The sequence below is a fragment of the Thalassophryne amazonica genome, chromosome 4, assembly GCF_902500255.1.
Source record: "Thalassophryne amazonica chromosome 4, fThaAma1.1, whole genome shotgun sequence".
Taxonomy (NCBI): Eukaryota; Metazoa; Chordata; class Actinopteri; order Batrachoidiformes; family Batrachoididae; genus Thalassophryne; species Thalassophryne amazonica.
This window is the reverse complement of record NC_047106.1, coordinates 106,563,051-106,578,073: the sequence shown is the minus strand read 5'-3', so window position 1 is coordinate 106,578,073 and position 15,023 is coordinate 106,563,051. Positions and strand designations below refer to the sequence as shown.

Below are 15,023 nucleotides of genomic sequence, written 5' to 3'. Positions count from 1 at the left end.
CTGCTTATTTCATACTGGGTCCTTCAAACGCTGGTCGGTTCTCCGAGCTGCGTCTGACACATAACAGTAGTCTCTGGCCAAACATCACGGACCCAGCGGTAGCAGAGACGGTAACGCGCCGGGAAGGCGGCAGCAGACGTTCAGTAGTTATCCGGATCAGTTGCGAGTGCTCTCCGCCCGGATGGTGCGTGTTTGAGACCCATTACTGAATACTGATTTGTGCTCTCTTGCAGCCGTGTTCCTGTGTTTGTGCCTTATCCGTGGGTCGTGGTGGAGTGTGACGGGTGACGGCTTCGCGTCACGCTCCGACCGGATAAGAGGTTTAAACGGGAGCTGCAAGAGTGTGTCTGTAATGGGTGCACGTGCACGGCGGAGCTCTGTGGCACGGGTCGCTGAGCTTCCTGTATTACAGTTGTAGCCCCGTTTCCCCGGATAAAGATAACTACTGCGTCTGTTGTATCAGCTCCAGCGTTATTTAGTTGAGCACATTTTGGTTGTGTGTTGCACACAGCTGCGCACGGAGATGCAGCTCGTTTGTTTTTTGTCACCGAAGGGGTTTTTTTCTTTGTTAGCACATTGGCTCCCTCTTTTGGTGACTAGTCACATTACCGTTAAGCTCTTAAGTTAGAATAGGTGTGTTCGACTTGTTTGAGCTTAACGGTATACGTCACTGATTTGTTTTGTGTTAGTTCATTTTGTGTGGGTGTTTTTTGAGTTTGTTTTTGTGTGGGATTTTATTTTTTGTTTTACACTATTTAGTGTCTGGGTCGTGACCCTGCCGTTCTGTCAAAAAAAAAAAAGAAAAAAAAAAAAAAAAAAGAAAAAACAGGACCCAAGCAACCTTATGTTAGTCTGTTAGTCTTTTTTATTTCTTTCGGTTTCGCCTCCCACGGTTTGATGGGACGGTCCCCTGGGGGGTCATGGGGGGGTAATTGGGTTGTTTTTTCTTTTTTTTGTTTTGTTTTTTGTTATGCCCTCTCTTCTCCTCTGACTCCAGCTGGGTGAGCCGTAGTGTCGGCATTGCTGGAGGGGTGCAGTTTGGTTGTGCTGGGTATTTCCCAGGTAGCCTCTGCACCCGGGAGGGGGGGGGGGGTTGGGGTATTTTCTTTTCCTTCCCTCTCTTCTCCTCTGGCTCCAGCCGGGTGAGCCGTAGTGTCGGCGTTGCTGGAGTGGTGCAGTTTGGTTATACTGGGCGTTTCCCGGGTAACCTCTGCACCTGGGGGGGGGGGGGGGGGTTGTTTTTTGATTCCCTGTTCCACCTCCGGCTTCAGCACGCCTTTGGCCGTCTGCCATCGGCGTGGCTGAGGTTTGGGGCAGTGGGATATACCCGCAGCTAGTGGCTGGTGTAGAAGTCGGAGGAGTGGCGCCGGTTTGTGCTGTTTGCCATAACCGTTGTTCCACTCCTTCCGGTTGGCTTCTGGGGTATAGTCACGGTTGGTGACACTGGACGTGCTTCCAGTTTCCACTGCGCCAAGGGGGTGGGGTTGGGGTTGTTTTATTTGTATGTTTTTTTTTTTTCCTCTCTTCTTGGACATCAACCATTCTGTTGGAAGACGAATGCAGATGCGGTTTCCAGCCATGGTCCCTGGAGGGGGGTGTTTCTCCTGGGCCAGGTTTGTGTGGTCGCCGGGAGGCTTCCCGTGAGGGTGGGGTACTGTTGTATGGCTGGGGGGCCTGGCTGCCTTTTTGTTTCTGTCTTTTGTTTTTCCTTCCAGGTGGCTTGCATTTGGGACTGAGTGGCTGTGTTGCTGAGGTTATCAGGACCTCACCCTGATCACCTGCGGCTCGTCAAGACTCACAGCTGTGGTGCATCTATATGGATTGGAACATGGTGGCATTTAAGACTGGAGTATACAGTGTGTATTTGCCAGAGACTCGACCTTGTGACCAGACGGGTGAGATCGTCGTCTCGGGAGCCATCTCATCATCAGTGGATGCAGAGAACGTCCAGGGTTTGATGCACGGTCTGTGAAAGAGGAGGGGGTGAGGTCTCACGCTCGTCAGCACACTTCCTGAGGTACGTTAGATTTTGTGACTAATGTTTATACAGTCAGTAAATGTGGTGTCCCTCACACCTTATTATATTGAGCTGTACGTTAGTCATGTATCGGCTTCCACTGCAGTGGAGTTTTGTGAACTGGATGTTCCATGCCTGCAGGTTGGGAAGCTGATTAGTAATTAAGCCAGGAAGTGTTTGCTGTTTATGTACACCTTTGAGTGGTCTCTCTGTGTGTAGAGTGTGGACTCACATAATGGTTCCTTCTTTCACAGACTCGGTTTGCTGCGGCCACCTGGGGGGTGTCGGTGGGGTCCTTGGGTCCGAACGGCTTCTGGCTCCGGACCGTTAGCGCTGCTGGGAGCGCACCGTATCACCACCACGCCAGACCGCACACTCTTTTGTTGTTTTGTATCACATCACTGTTATGTATTAAATTCAGTCAGCCTTTGTACCGTGCTCTGCTTATTTCATACTGGGTCCTTCAAACGCTGGTCGGTTCTCCGAGCTGCGTCCGACACATAACACAGTAAACTCTTTTAAAAGCAAGAGCTGTTTGTCCGAGTTCTGCATGTGTGTCCAGCCATTCCTGACCATCCTAATTATTTATATATATATATATATATATATATATATAGCACTGGGACACCAATTAAACAACTGCAAATGTTACAGAAGACAATGCTCATATGGCTGAGGGTATGCTATTACCTAATCATATGATGCTGATATTCACAAACAATTCATGAGATACAGTATTGTGTTAACATAAACCTGTTAACATACTATGAGCCTTGTGTATGACCTTCAATTCTCTTTCTCGTAGATAGTTTCTTTGATATCTGTCCATATTTATTTATATTTTTGAAGATGACTCATTCCAGAACAAACTGAAATCCTACAGTGTGCACATAGCAATCATAGCAAAACAGGTTTATTGCCTCAAACAAGGACATCATGTCGTTGCAGCCACTTCTGTTGATTGTCATCCTATGTCTACTTGAATTTGTCTCTTGAGACTCTCGATTCTTTGTTGATACAGCAAACAACTGCCGTTGTGGTCCCACCTGGCAATTTGTCTTGCAAGTGTGTTGAAAACGGGGTGATTACTGTGTCCCCTCTTGTTTTGCTGAAATGGACACGTCTTTCTGAATGCTTATTAAGCTTGTGACCTTGATGTTTCTCCGCTGACTGTTTCAGTCCTTCTGTGCTTTAGTAAAATATGGGAAAAGTGTTGTCCTAGGACAATGGTGTAAAAACACCATGAATTCTAATCTGACAATGACAGGGCAAGCTGAAGCAGATACAGCATGCAACACACTCAGGACCTCATATGCACATATACAATGGAATATAATTTTTTCAATATAAAAGCCAGCTAATTTTAACCTACTTATAAAATTTAAAACATGAGCTGTGTGATGCAAAGGAGGAAAAATAGAACTGAAACACTTCAAGCAGTGGCTCTGTCACCCTAAATTCAACTATCACATGCAGCATAGACAGCAATATTAATATTACCTGATTAGCAAAAAAAAATCCTAGAACTATATATCCTATCTGTCAGTCCATCAGCTGCACAGTGCATGTAACATAACCAGCATGACTACATCATGGAGTAATTCATTCTTGATTAATTTTTACCTAAAATATTATGGGGAAACATTTTAAGTTGAAAGCATTATTTACCAAATTGTATGCATCTTTTATGATAGAGTAATGATGCTACTGCTGCAAAATTCTGATAAATGTGTCATAAAAGGCTTTGTGCTATTCTTTATTTTCCATCAGCTGCACTGTTTTGGTTAAAGTTGCTACGGTTGCTAAGCAGGTTTTTGGTGAGAACTCTTTGTTCTAATGATTACTTATTAGTAGTATTATTAACATTAATTAATTATCAATATTATTATCAATATTATTATTATTATAAATTACTAATTAATTAAATAAATTATTAATACCACAAAATTCTCCGACATGATTGGGATGCATCGAAGAAATCTGCGACTTCTTCTATTTCTTTGCATTTACACAGAAAGGCGAGAAAATAAAAAGAGCAAACAGGCTACTGCAACAAGTTGCGACTTGGTTGCCATGTTGACAAACAGTGAAGACGGCAGTACAGGCAGTTTTTTTTTTTGCCTGTAAGGTGGAAGGATGTCTCAATTCATGGGGCTAGAGGCATACCCCTTCACCTTACCCCTTGTTTTAAAGGAGTAGGCATAGGGGTAGGGCCAAGGGGAAGGGGTACAAAAGAGAATTGAGATTGGACCTATGACTCCCTCTAGATGGGATGCTAGTCTGCACATGAAATATTTTTCCAATTACACAAACATGTAGTCTTACTGGGAATCAAACCCAGGTCTACTTATTTGTAACACAACACCTTATCCCAATTCAATTCAATTTATTACATTTACACTCAACAAAAATATAAACGCAACACTTTTGGTTTTGCTCCCATTTTGTATGAGATGAACTCAAAGATCTAAAACTTTTTCCACATACACAATATCACCATTTCCCTCAAATATTCTTCACAAACCAGTCTAAATCTGTGATAGTGAGCACTTCTCCTTTGCTGAGATAATCCATCCAACCTCACAGGTGTGCCATATCAAGATGCTGATTAGACACCATGATTAGTGCACAGGTGTGCCTTAGACTGCCCACAAAAAAGGCCACTCTGAAAGGTGCAGTTTTATCACACAGCACAATGCCACAGATGTCGCAAGATTTGAGGGAGCGTGCAATTGGCATGCTGACAGCAGGAATGTCAACCAGAGCTGTTGCTCGTGTATTGAATGTTCATTTCTCTACCATAAGCCGTCTCCAAAGGCGTTTCAGAGAATTTGGCAGTACATCCAACCAGCAACACAACCGCAGACCACATGTAACCACACCAGCCCAGGACCTCCACATCCAGCATGTTCACCTCCAAGATCGTCTGAGACCAGCCACTCGGACAGCTGCTGAAACAATCGGTTTGCATAACCAAAGAATTTCTGCACAAACTGTCAGAAACCGTCTCAGGGAAGCTCATCTGCATGCTCGTCATCCTCATCGGGGTCTCGACCTGACTCCAGTTCGTCGTCGTAACCGACTTGAGTGGGCAAATGCTCACATTCGCTGGTGTTTGGCACGTTGGAGAGGTGTTCTCTTCACGGATGAATCCCGGTTCACACTGTTCAGGGCAGATGGCAGACAGCAGTTCCTGCCAATATCCAGCAACTTCGCACAGCCATTGAAGAGGAGTGGACCAACATTCCACAGGCCACAATTGACAACCTGATCAACTCTATGCGAAGGAGAGGCAAATGGTGGTCACACCAGATACTGACTGGTATCTCCCCCCCCCCCCCCCCCCCCAATAAAACAAAACTGCACCTTTCAGAGTGGCCTTTTATTGTGGACAGTCTAAGGCACACCTGTGCACTAATCATGGTGTCTAATCAGCATCTTGATATGGCTCACCTGTGAGGTGGGATGGATTATCTCAGCAAAGGAGAATTGCTCACTATCACAGATTTAGACTGGTTTGTGAACAATATTTGAGGGAAATGGTGATATTGTGTATGTGGAAAAAGTTTTAAATCTTTGAGTTCATCTCATACAAAATGGGAGCAAAACCAAAAATGTTGCGTTTATATTTTTGTTGAGTGTATATTGTACCAAATCACAACAAAGCTGCCTCAAGGTGCTTCACACGGGTAAGGTGTAACCTTACCAACCCCTAGAGCAAGCACACAGGTGACAGTGGTAAGGAAAAATACCCTCAGATGATACTGAGGTAGAAACCTCAAGCCTCAAGTTACATGGGGTGACCCACTGCTTAGGTCATTCTAACAGTTACAAGGTTATTATAAAGTTTTACAGAGCTGAAGAAACAGAAAACAGGAATTCAAAACACCTGTTGCATACCACTGAGATTGCTGCTTGGCACCCTTTGTTGAATTTCCAGTAATGCCCGCTTTCATAAAAGGGATAGAACCCAAAGCGTTTCCAAGCATCAGTCATCAAGGAGGGCAGTGTGGTGGCCAAGCAGTTATAGTGTATTATTTCCACAGCAGAAGTTCCCTATTTTAAGACCACCCTTTCCTATTCTCCAAGTAAGGTGGAGTTGTGTCAGGAAGGACATCTGGCATAAAACGTGCAGAAACTGGGTGGCACTGTTCAGTAAATCTGTTTGGAGTAAGTAGTTCTCAAAAAGTGAGTGAGTGAGCAAGAAGGAAACTGGCGAGGAAAGCCAGCGTGACAACACGGAAGGAGTTATAAGCTTTTGTGACTGTGAATGAACAAAGCAGGCACAATATAATTTTGTCTATTGTGTCACCAGATACACAGCTTCATGGTGGGGTGGAACAGAGCAGGATTTAATTTTTTTTTTAATCATTGTGTATTCCAATCCACATTGAATGAATTTATGACTTCCAATAATTATGATCAGGACTGTAAATTTACTGTAGGTTAATGCAAAATTCATTTTTATAATGAATAAAGACTTCAGTTTCAGATAAATGCACAGGTCTGAAGCAACTGTGAGAATGAAAAAGTTAAATAATGTCATTCATTAAACCACAGATGACAGCTCCTATTAAAGTACTGCATGTATTTTTTTTCTGCCTTCACTTGCTGGGAATGGAACAAATTAAATTCAAGTATATAGAGAGCAGATACTCACACACAGTGGAGACTCACTGCTCAGAGTAGTAGCACAGTCCTGGGCTTCAGCAGAGTCCTCTGGCTGAGTGCACAGCTCAGGAACCGCAGTGAGATGTGGCCCTTTGCCTTCCTCCCAAATGTATAAGGCAATCTGCAATAACAAATATCGATCGTGTCAACTTTACGAGTGCAAGATGAGCTACAATCATCCTACCAAAGCCCCCGGTAATGTGTTTATCACTGAAGATGTCTAAAAGGAGGAAAGTCGAGCTGACCTGTATTACTACATTAACTGAAGAGAAAAGTTAGACCTATGACTGTGTGTACTCTAGTGGTTAACCTACACACTGTCCATCTCTCCCAGCTCTGCCACAAGCTGATTAGTTGATTCAGGTGTCTGTTAACACTTGACTGGCTACACACCTGAATGAGTATAAACATTTGCACAACACTGTATACTCTGGAAAAAAAACCTGTATGGACCATGAAATTATGTATCACTGAGTCACTTTTGTTGTGTAAATGTCTACAAACATATTTTACTGAGTCACAGAGCAGAGCTGGTGTGATGATAACAAACTGGTTTAAATTTTTGGATTCATTTAATGTTTGTGAGTGTTTCTATTCAAATCTTAACATGGCCAATTTCATATACAATTACATAATCCTTATTTTCTATGGCAAATATCAGTCAGCACACTGGGTCCTGTGGTGCACGTGCAACACGCAATGTACTGTTCAGACATAATTCACCAAGTTAGACCACCACCTGTGGTTTCAGTGTGTGTGTCTTGCTCTACATGTTAAACCTGCTTCACATGTAAATGTGCCTCCACTTGCGGTTACATTGTGTTCCCTGCCTTAAGGCCTCCTGACACGAGCATGTCTTTGATTCATGCACTAGCACGCATGCCGTCATGATGATCCCACCCGCTGTGTTCACAGCTGGACACCGTTCTTTGTTCTACCGCGCTGCCCCATGCTCTGAGCTGGACACTGTGTATATAAGATAATTATTTTGTGTCGGATAAATCATTTTCTCTGCAAATTGGCTGCTGAAAATGGCTGGAATCACTTCTTGAATCACAGAGGAACACTTCAGCCATTCATGCGTGTGCCTAACAAGCTGCAGATAGCATTTGGAGTTATCTAAAATGGTAATTATTTGTCTTGTTTACATCGTCATGGCTTGATAAAACAGTTGTGTGGTTTTTCCTTCTTGTGTGCAGCTGTTAAAGTATTTTTATAACAGATTTAACTTCTTGTAATAATCATTCAGATCCGATCCGCTGACGTCACCACTCGCTCTGTTCACTTCTTTACTCCACTTGATGAGCTGCACATCGTGTTGGTGATTAGATAGCACCACATAGCATGACATTCATGGGTGAAAGATTTTTTGAACATTTCAAAATTCTCTGTGCGCAATAGCACGCACTGCCGCCCCTCTCATGTCTAATCTGCACCCGTTAAAGATGGATTTACTCTCCAACATGACACAGGTCGTGCTAGTGCGTGAGTCAAAGACATGCTCGTGTCAGGGGGCCTTTACATATGTTAACCCCTGCATGGGTGATGTATGGTTTTATGTTTCCTGTCTAGACAACGTGTATCCCATGCTACATTGTAGCATGTGCAGATAAGGGTCTCTGTATCCCTACAGGTGATGGGTGACGTTCTCCCCTGCTGTGTATGTAATCAACCGGTCCCTTTGATGTTTTCCTGTCAGTACGCCTGTGGGGTTAAGCCCCTTCACACCGGGCCTGCTTCAAGTTGCTTCCTGTGGCGTCATGATGACGCAGGAATGTCTGCATCAGGTGCACGCAGTAGGGGGCAGAGATGAGGTGACAACGTAGCCCGCAGGTTCTCTACACAGAGAAATCAGAGTGCACAGTTTGGCTGCAGCCAGACGGTGCACTCTGATTTCTCTTCTAGTTTATATTTGTTCTTGTGCTGAGCTGCAGGTCTGGGCTCTGAGTTCTGTTATAGTTTATCTTTCTTCCTTTGACCGCGAGCTGTGTGCACGTAGACGAACCGTGCATGAGTAAATGTGGAGATGTTTGGAGTTATACTTGATGTGGACATGTCCTGTCTCTGGTAATCAGTCTGTGAGTAGGACTTATGTCCTTTTTGGTCCTTATCTAACAGAATGATGTGAGAGAATGATGGAAGAGTGAGGAACTGCAGCAGCCAGACAGTTTTTTTTTCTTTTAATTGTTCACATGTGGCCCTGCGACAGACTGGCGTCCTGTCCTGGGTGTACCCCGCCTCGTGCTCTATGGCTGCTGGGATAGGCTCCAGCCCCCCGCGACCCTTAAATGGACTAAGCGGTAGAAGATGAATGAATGAATGAATGAATGTTCACGTGCACGCGTGAACGAATCGTCTGTGAGTGGACTGGAGATGTCCAGACTTTTTACTGGATGTGGACATGTCCTGTCTCTGGAAATCAGTCTGTGAGCAGGACTTTTATGGACCTTATTTAAACACATTTGTGAGAGAATTTAAGAGTGAGGAGGTGCAGCACCAGCTGCAATCATTAGCATTTTTTTATGCTCTTTTTTGAGCGTGTAGTTATACTGCATTGTGTACGCAGTATAAAAACAATCCTGCGTGATTTATACTTCGGGAACAATGGAACACAGCAGGAATCATAAATTGGCATCGGGTAACGTTGTATTGTGAGGGTGTGGCTTCCAGTCATGCTGAGTACTGTTGTGTTGCTCTGACTTGCGCTGAAACCACTTAATTTCTGCATCGAGCAGAGGACATTATCCATTTGTTCACCAAATATCATGAAAATCCTCTGATGACTTTTTAAGTTAAATGTTTCTATTTGCCAAACATTTATCCGGAATCAGTTCCAGAATATACTCTGGATCACCTCCAAACATGAATCACATATTTCCTGGAATATTTTCTGTCTGCTTATCACATTTCACTAAAATCAATTTATTAGTTGTTTTTTGAGTTATCCTGCTAACAGGCAAAAAAGGCAAACTCTGGTGAAAACATAACCTCTTGCTATATGTTAATTAAATTTCAGTTGTTGCAGTCATTCTATTGTGAACCACCTTTCCCAGCCTGTTTCTGATCAATGAGGTGCAGTGTTTACTTAGTCAAATCCCTCTGTGCCTCTGACTAAATGTCAGTGATAAAAATAAGAACCTCAATGCAACATGATGGTCATGCTCAAAATTAAAATGTGGTTTCACTTCAAGGTTAAACAGCTTTTGTGTCTTGCTCTTTTTGAACAACAAATTGCAAAACATTTCATTTACTGTGGCCCTGAGTGTGACAAAAGTGAATGAAGACTGGGAACCAAGCAGTACCATGGTGACATGTTATCTTACCTCATGCTTCAGGTCTATTGTAAAGTCAGATTTAAGAGGTTCATCTCTGACTTTGTTTGCAAGCCTGAAATAACAAATGACAGATTTTCAGTTTGTGAAATATGAAATTCCAGCAGAGACTTTGTAAATGATCTGAGTGACTTCATTTTACATCTACAAGCAGAAACACTCTCACCGAACCACAAGAGGGATGCTTAAGGACCAAGCAGCAGCAAAGTCTGGATATTTAAAGATGGAGGGATTCTCTGCAAAGGCGTAGTGATGGATGATGGTGGACTCATCATCGTAGAGAGGCTTACCGAGGAACCACTCCTGATAAATGACAAGACTCATTGAAAATTGTTGCTTATGTCTCTTTCTCATATTTATGTACCCCCCCCCCCCCCCCCAATCAACATACAACTCTGGACTTTACAAGAAACAGTTGTGTGTGCTTTCATTCTTCACCCAACAGAATATCTGTCAAATTCTTTTCATTCTTTACATTTTGCATTAAATCCAAATGGGAGTAAAATAATATGGTTTCTTGGGTAAAATCACAGAGGTGAATAATGAGTACTAGAGTCCGCAGTCACACTGAGCCGTGTCCCAGCAAGGAGGCGTGTTCGGCATTTTGGATCCGGGCAACTCAGTAGGCAGTGCGCATAGACGTGCCTGTTTCTTGACATTTAGTCTCGTCAAGAAACAGATGGAATATGCTGGAAAGCTGCTCATGTTGGCAAAGCCACAAACGGAGGAAGAAGGGAGACAACATTTCCTTCCATAAGTAAGTGGTTTTGGTTATTCTTATCACTTTGTCTATGACATTTGGTCGATAAACAGGTGTATGTTGCCTGCCATGCCTGTGTTGTCTGAGGACACGGACCATTAACTCTTCACTTATGTCTAGCTGATATTTTCCCCTGCTAGACTGAAGTTTAGTTAAAATACTTGTCGTTAGTGATTAAAATTGTTTGACAAGACAGGCGATTTTTTAAATTTTTTTATTTTGCGCTCTAAATAACTGAGCGGCTGCTCGCAGATTATAATGGCCCGGGCTGTGCCACCCACAGTCACACCCTCACACAGAGATGTGCACTACACCACTGACTTTATGAATGAAACTCAGTCAATAAAGCATAACTGTGTAAAAATATACTATATATTTAAATGTACAGTAATAGTTTTATGAGCCGCACTGCACTGAACACAACAGCAGCAGGACATCTCAGCAGCTGAGCTACTAAATTATTGCAGCTGGAATAGATCACATCCGTGTAACTTTCAACACAAATATTTGGAAATGCGTGTGTCAGAGTATGTTTAATACTTTCCTAACATAATTTAATGTTTAATCATTTTACTGGCTCAATATCCAGGTCAGAACGGCACTTTAACACGTATTTTGCGAGATTTTTCTGTGTGTGTTCACTCACATATCCGCATTGAAAATGCATTAACATTCGGGCATTCATCAATATTTTGCCCGGTTAGGAGGTGTCATGTTGCTGTCCATGAAGGGACATTCATGTTCAGTAGGCAGCACTGGGACTGCAGACACTAGTACTTACATTAACCTCTGTGGGTAAAATGCAGTTTAAAGATGCTTGATAATGCAGGTACAGCATTTAAAATAACTGCTGTCAGGTAGGGTAGTTAAAGTGTGTATGTGTAAACAGATCCCTGAAGGTGTACGACCTTTGAGTTTTTAAGATTTCAGTTAGAAAAAGTAATTTCTTTGGTACCATGATGATTTTATTCCTTAGCATTTAAATAAGGTATTCAGCATGAGATACTGCCAACATGATTTAAATATGCACAATTTCTAAACAATTTCAAATTTTGCTACTGATGGACAGAAAGTAAAGTGATCAGATGCTATGATCTACATTTGGTAGTGACTTCATAGATCATCATAGGACTTCCCCGATCTGCATGTCGATGCTGGGAAGGACACGGCGACTGCCGATTGGCGTAAAGAAAAGCAACGTGACATCAGCTGGGTGTTTGCTATAAAAAACAAACAAACACTCTCTGACAGTTTATTTCTGTATAAATCTAATATGTTTCTTGTATATTTTGTAAATTTTAGCAAAAAATAAACACTTCTAAATCTAAAATTGCTGTTTTTGAAACCAGATAACACTTCTGAAGTGATTTCCATGTTATGGATGCTAGTGTGCATGCCCCGGGAACGTGCATTAAGCCAGTGGGTCAGATTACAGGTAATCTCAAAACCTCATGCATGTGCTTCCTCATGTAGTTAGTTTGCACAATGGCATAAGACACTAAAAAAAAAATTGCTATGGACTTTGCCCCAGGTAAAAATCTTGTCTTCATTAATAATGAGCTGTAATTTTACAACATGTTACAAAAATAATACAACATGATAACATTATAATGCTTGGATTTCGGTAAAGGTCGTATATCTTTAAAGGTGTAGTCCCTTTAGATTTTTTTTTAACAATTTAAGTCATAAAAACATTTCTTTCTGCACAATGATATTTTGTTCCTTAGTATTCAAAAGAAGGATTCAGAATGCTTTATCACCAGTTACGGATGCCTATGTATGGCAAAAATAGGAATCACTTTTTTTTTGGGGGGGGGGGGGGGGGGGGGGGTCCTAAATTGGAATCATGACTATTTACTCATTGAATTTTGAAATTTGAACAGTTTAACTGGAAAAAATCCCCCCTCCCTTCAGATATTTCTTCAAGGCTACGCCTCCAAAACACATGAACATGCACTGCAGCAGGAGAAGAGAGAGAGAGAGAGAGGCAAGAGAGTGCACTAGAGACCTCATCTCTCCTTCACTGCCTTAATTCACTTGTCTTTACAAACAGTGAGGAAAAAACATGAAAAAAGATAGACAATGTAGTGTTAGACTTCTTTTTTTTAATTTATTTATTTAACCTTTATTTTACCAGGTAAGCCAACTGAGAACCAATTCTCATTTGCAATGGCGACCTGGCCAAGAGGCAGTGTTATGTGTCGACGCGGATTGAGGAGCGAACCTGCGTCAGACAGGACCCAGCGCTAAAAATAACCAGAAAACGGTTCCAAACAAAAACTATTTATTATACACCTGTGTTTAAAAGTGTAAAAACATAAAAAAAACAACGTCCCTCTGGTGGAGTTATCGTGGCTCGCTCTCCAGCGCCCGCAAGGATTAAAGCCGGCGCTCCTGGACTTCCTACCACCGCCAAACACCCCCCAGGTGGACACGACAAACTGATTCTCTGTGAAGCAAAGAGACGGTGAGGTAAATCAACAGATACAACTATATCTTCCAATAAACACACGCTGCCAGCAACACACTCAGGTCAGTGTCTTTTCTTTTACTTTATGCAAATGAGCAGCCTCTCACAACAAGTGGAGGATCACTTATCCTTCACGCCACAGCAATGAGAAGCAAACTACGCAATTCTCTTTACAATTCCAGTACACTGTGTAACAAAACACCAAGTTACTATCAACAAGTACTTAAAAACTTAATTACCTTTCGTGTGTGCTGACAGCATGTGTCCTCACCCCTCCCTGCTTCACGGGCTCGATGTGTCAAAACCCAGGCGCGGTCCTCAGCGTCTCACAAACGAACGTCACAAGGTCGAGTTCCCGGCAGTTCTGCTTGAATCACACATGACTTAAATGCAGAACGCCATCCAATTATCTGCTTCAGCTGCAAGTCGTCCAGGTTGCACGTGAGCACCAAGCACAGGTGCTTTCCATGATGTTGATGAGGGTGAAGACTCTTCAGCCAGCACCTTCTTCACAGACAAATCAGCCCTCATGCCACCTGGAGAGCAAAGAAAAGAAAAGAACACCAAAACATCCAGCCACGCCCCCCCCCAACACACAACAGGCAGGTCGCCAAGAGCAGACAGCACAAAAAAACCATAACACAAACATTCATATAAAAAGACATAATGCAAAATAAACAGAATCACCAGTTTACAATTTTCTTTGTCAACTCATGAAATGAGCGATGGTCGTACAAGGAAAGCAGTTAATGGGAGAGAAAGAGTGAGCATGTACTGAGAGAAAAAGAGCAGATAATCACTAAAATAAACCATTACTTTCTTTAAGCTACACAGTGTTTAAATTCTAAACCATTATTTATTTTTTTTTACTTTTGTAATCAATATAGTCAAAGCTGAAAACATTCTTTCTAATTTGCTGTGTGGCTCCGCAACACTTTCAGAGATGAAAAATGATACCAAGTCTCAGAGGACTCCACTCATGTGCAATGAGTCACACAGTGAGATTCTAGTGTTACCGGCTGTCGATATATAGCGGACCGCCATGCAATACGCTCACTGCTGGTCCTTTAAATACTGCTCACCAGAGAAACTTCCATTGGCTGCCGGTCAGCTATATTTAGTGCTGGGAAGGTACCCTCAGAACCGGCCTTATAACCACTGAACCCCAAGGATTAGCTGAAGCCTAGTCCACATCGTACGTCAGACATACTTCCAGATCTAATGCTTGTTTTGCATTGGTTAGACAAGTCTCTCCCCCAACCGCGTGAATGAGAACAGAGAAAGTGATTGAATCATGGCAGTGATGCTGTTATTGATGAAGACAGCATACTTGACAATGGTGAACAGGGGAACAGGGAATTGTTCAAGGAAATCTTTTTGACAGAAGTTTCCGATAATGATTTCCTGGGTTTAGAGTCAGACGACGCAAACTGGAGCCTGCAGAACTCACAAATGTACACTGGATGAATGGTATTTTGGAGCTGAAAAGTCCACAGTTCATGTAAGAGGCTGATAGAGAGGAGAGATGCTGGAAACAAGGACACCAGTTATCCAGTTTTTGTTCAGGATCATCTGATTCTGAACCCCCAATGACGCTTTCTACGACAGAATTGCAAAGTCCTTGCAAATTATATACTTGATTGAATAATGACATCATTCATATTTCAGGATAGAATAAGGAAGGGTGAATCATATTCTTCAATACATGCATGACGGTTATCCATTTTCATCGTATCAGGATAATTATTGAAAAGAGTATAGGGAATAACATCA

The 15,023-nt window shown here is 42.5% G+C and overlaps 1 protein-coding gene across 1 annotated transcript in view; it reads right to left on the bottom strand.

Annotated features, from left to right (window-relative positions):
* Window positions 1-15,023, bottom strand: part of b3glcta (beta 3-glucosyltransferase a) — a 577,905-nt gene that overhangs the window by 119,923 nt on the left and 442,959 nt on the right. The window contains exons 7-9 of the mRNA XM_034168392.1: window positions 10,187-10,323; window positions 10,012-10,075; window positions 6,678-6,809 (exon numbers count right to left, since the gene is read on the bottom strand). Coding sequence (XP_034024283.1) covers window positions 6,678-6,809; window positions 10,012-10,075; window positions 10,187-10,323 — 333 coding nt within the window. The remainder of the gene's footprint in view (window positions 1-6,677; window positions 6,810-10,011; window positions 10,076-10,186; window positions 10,324-15,023) is intronic.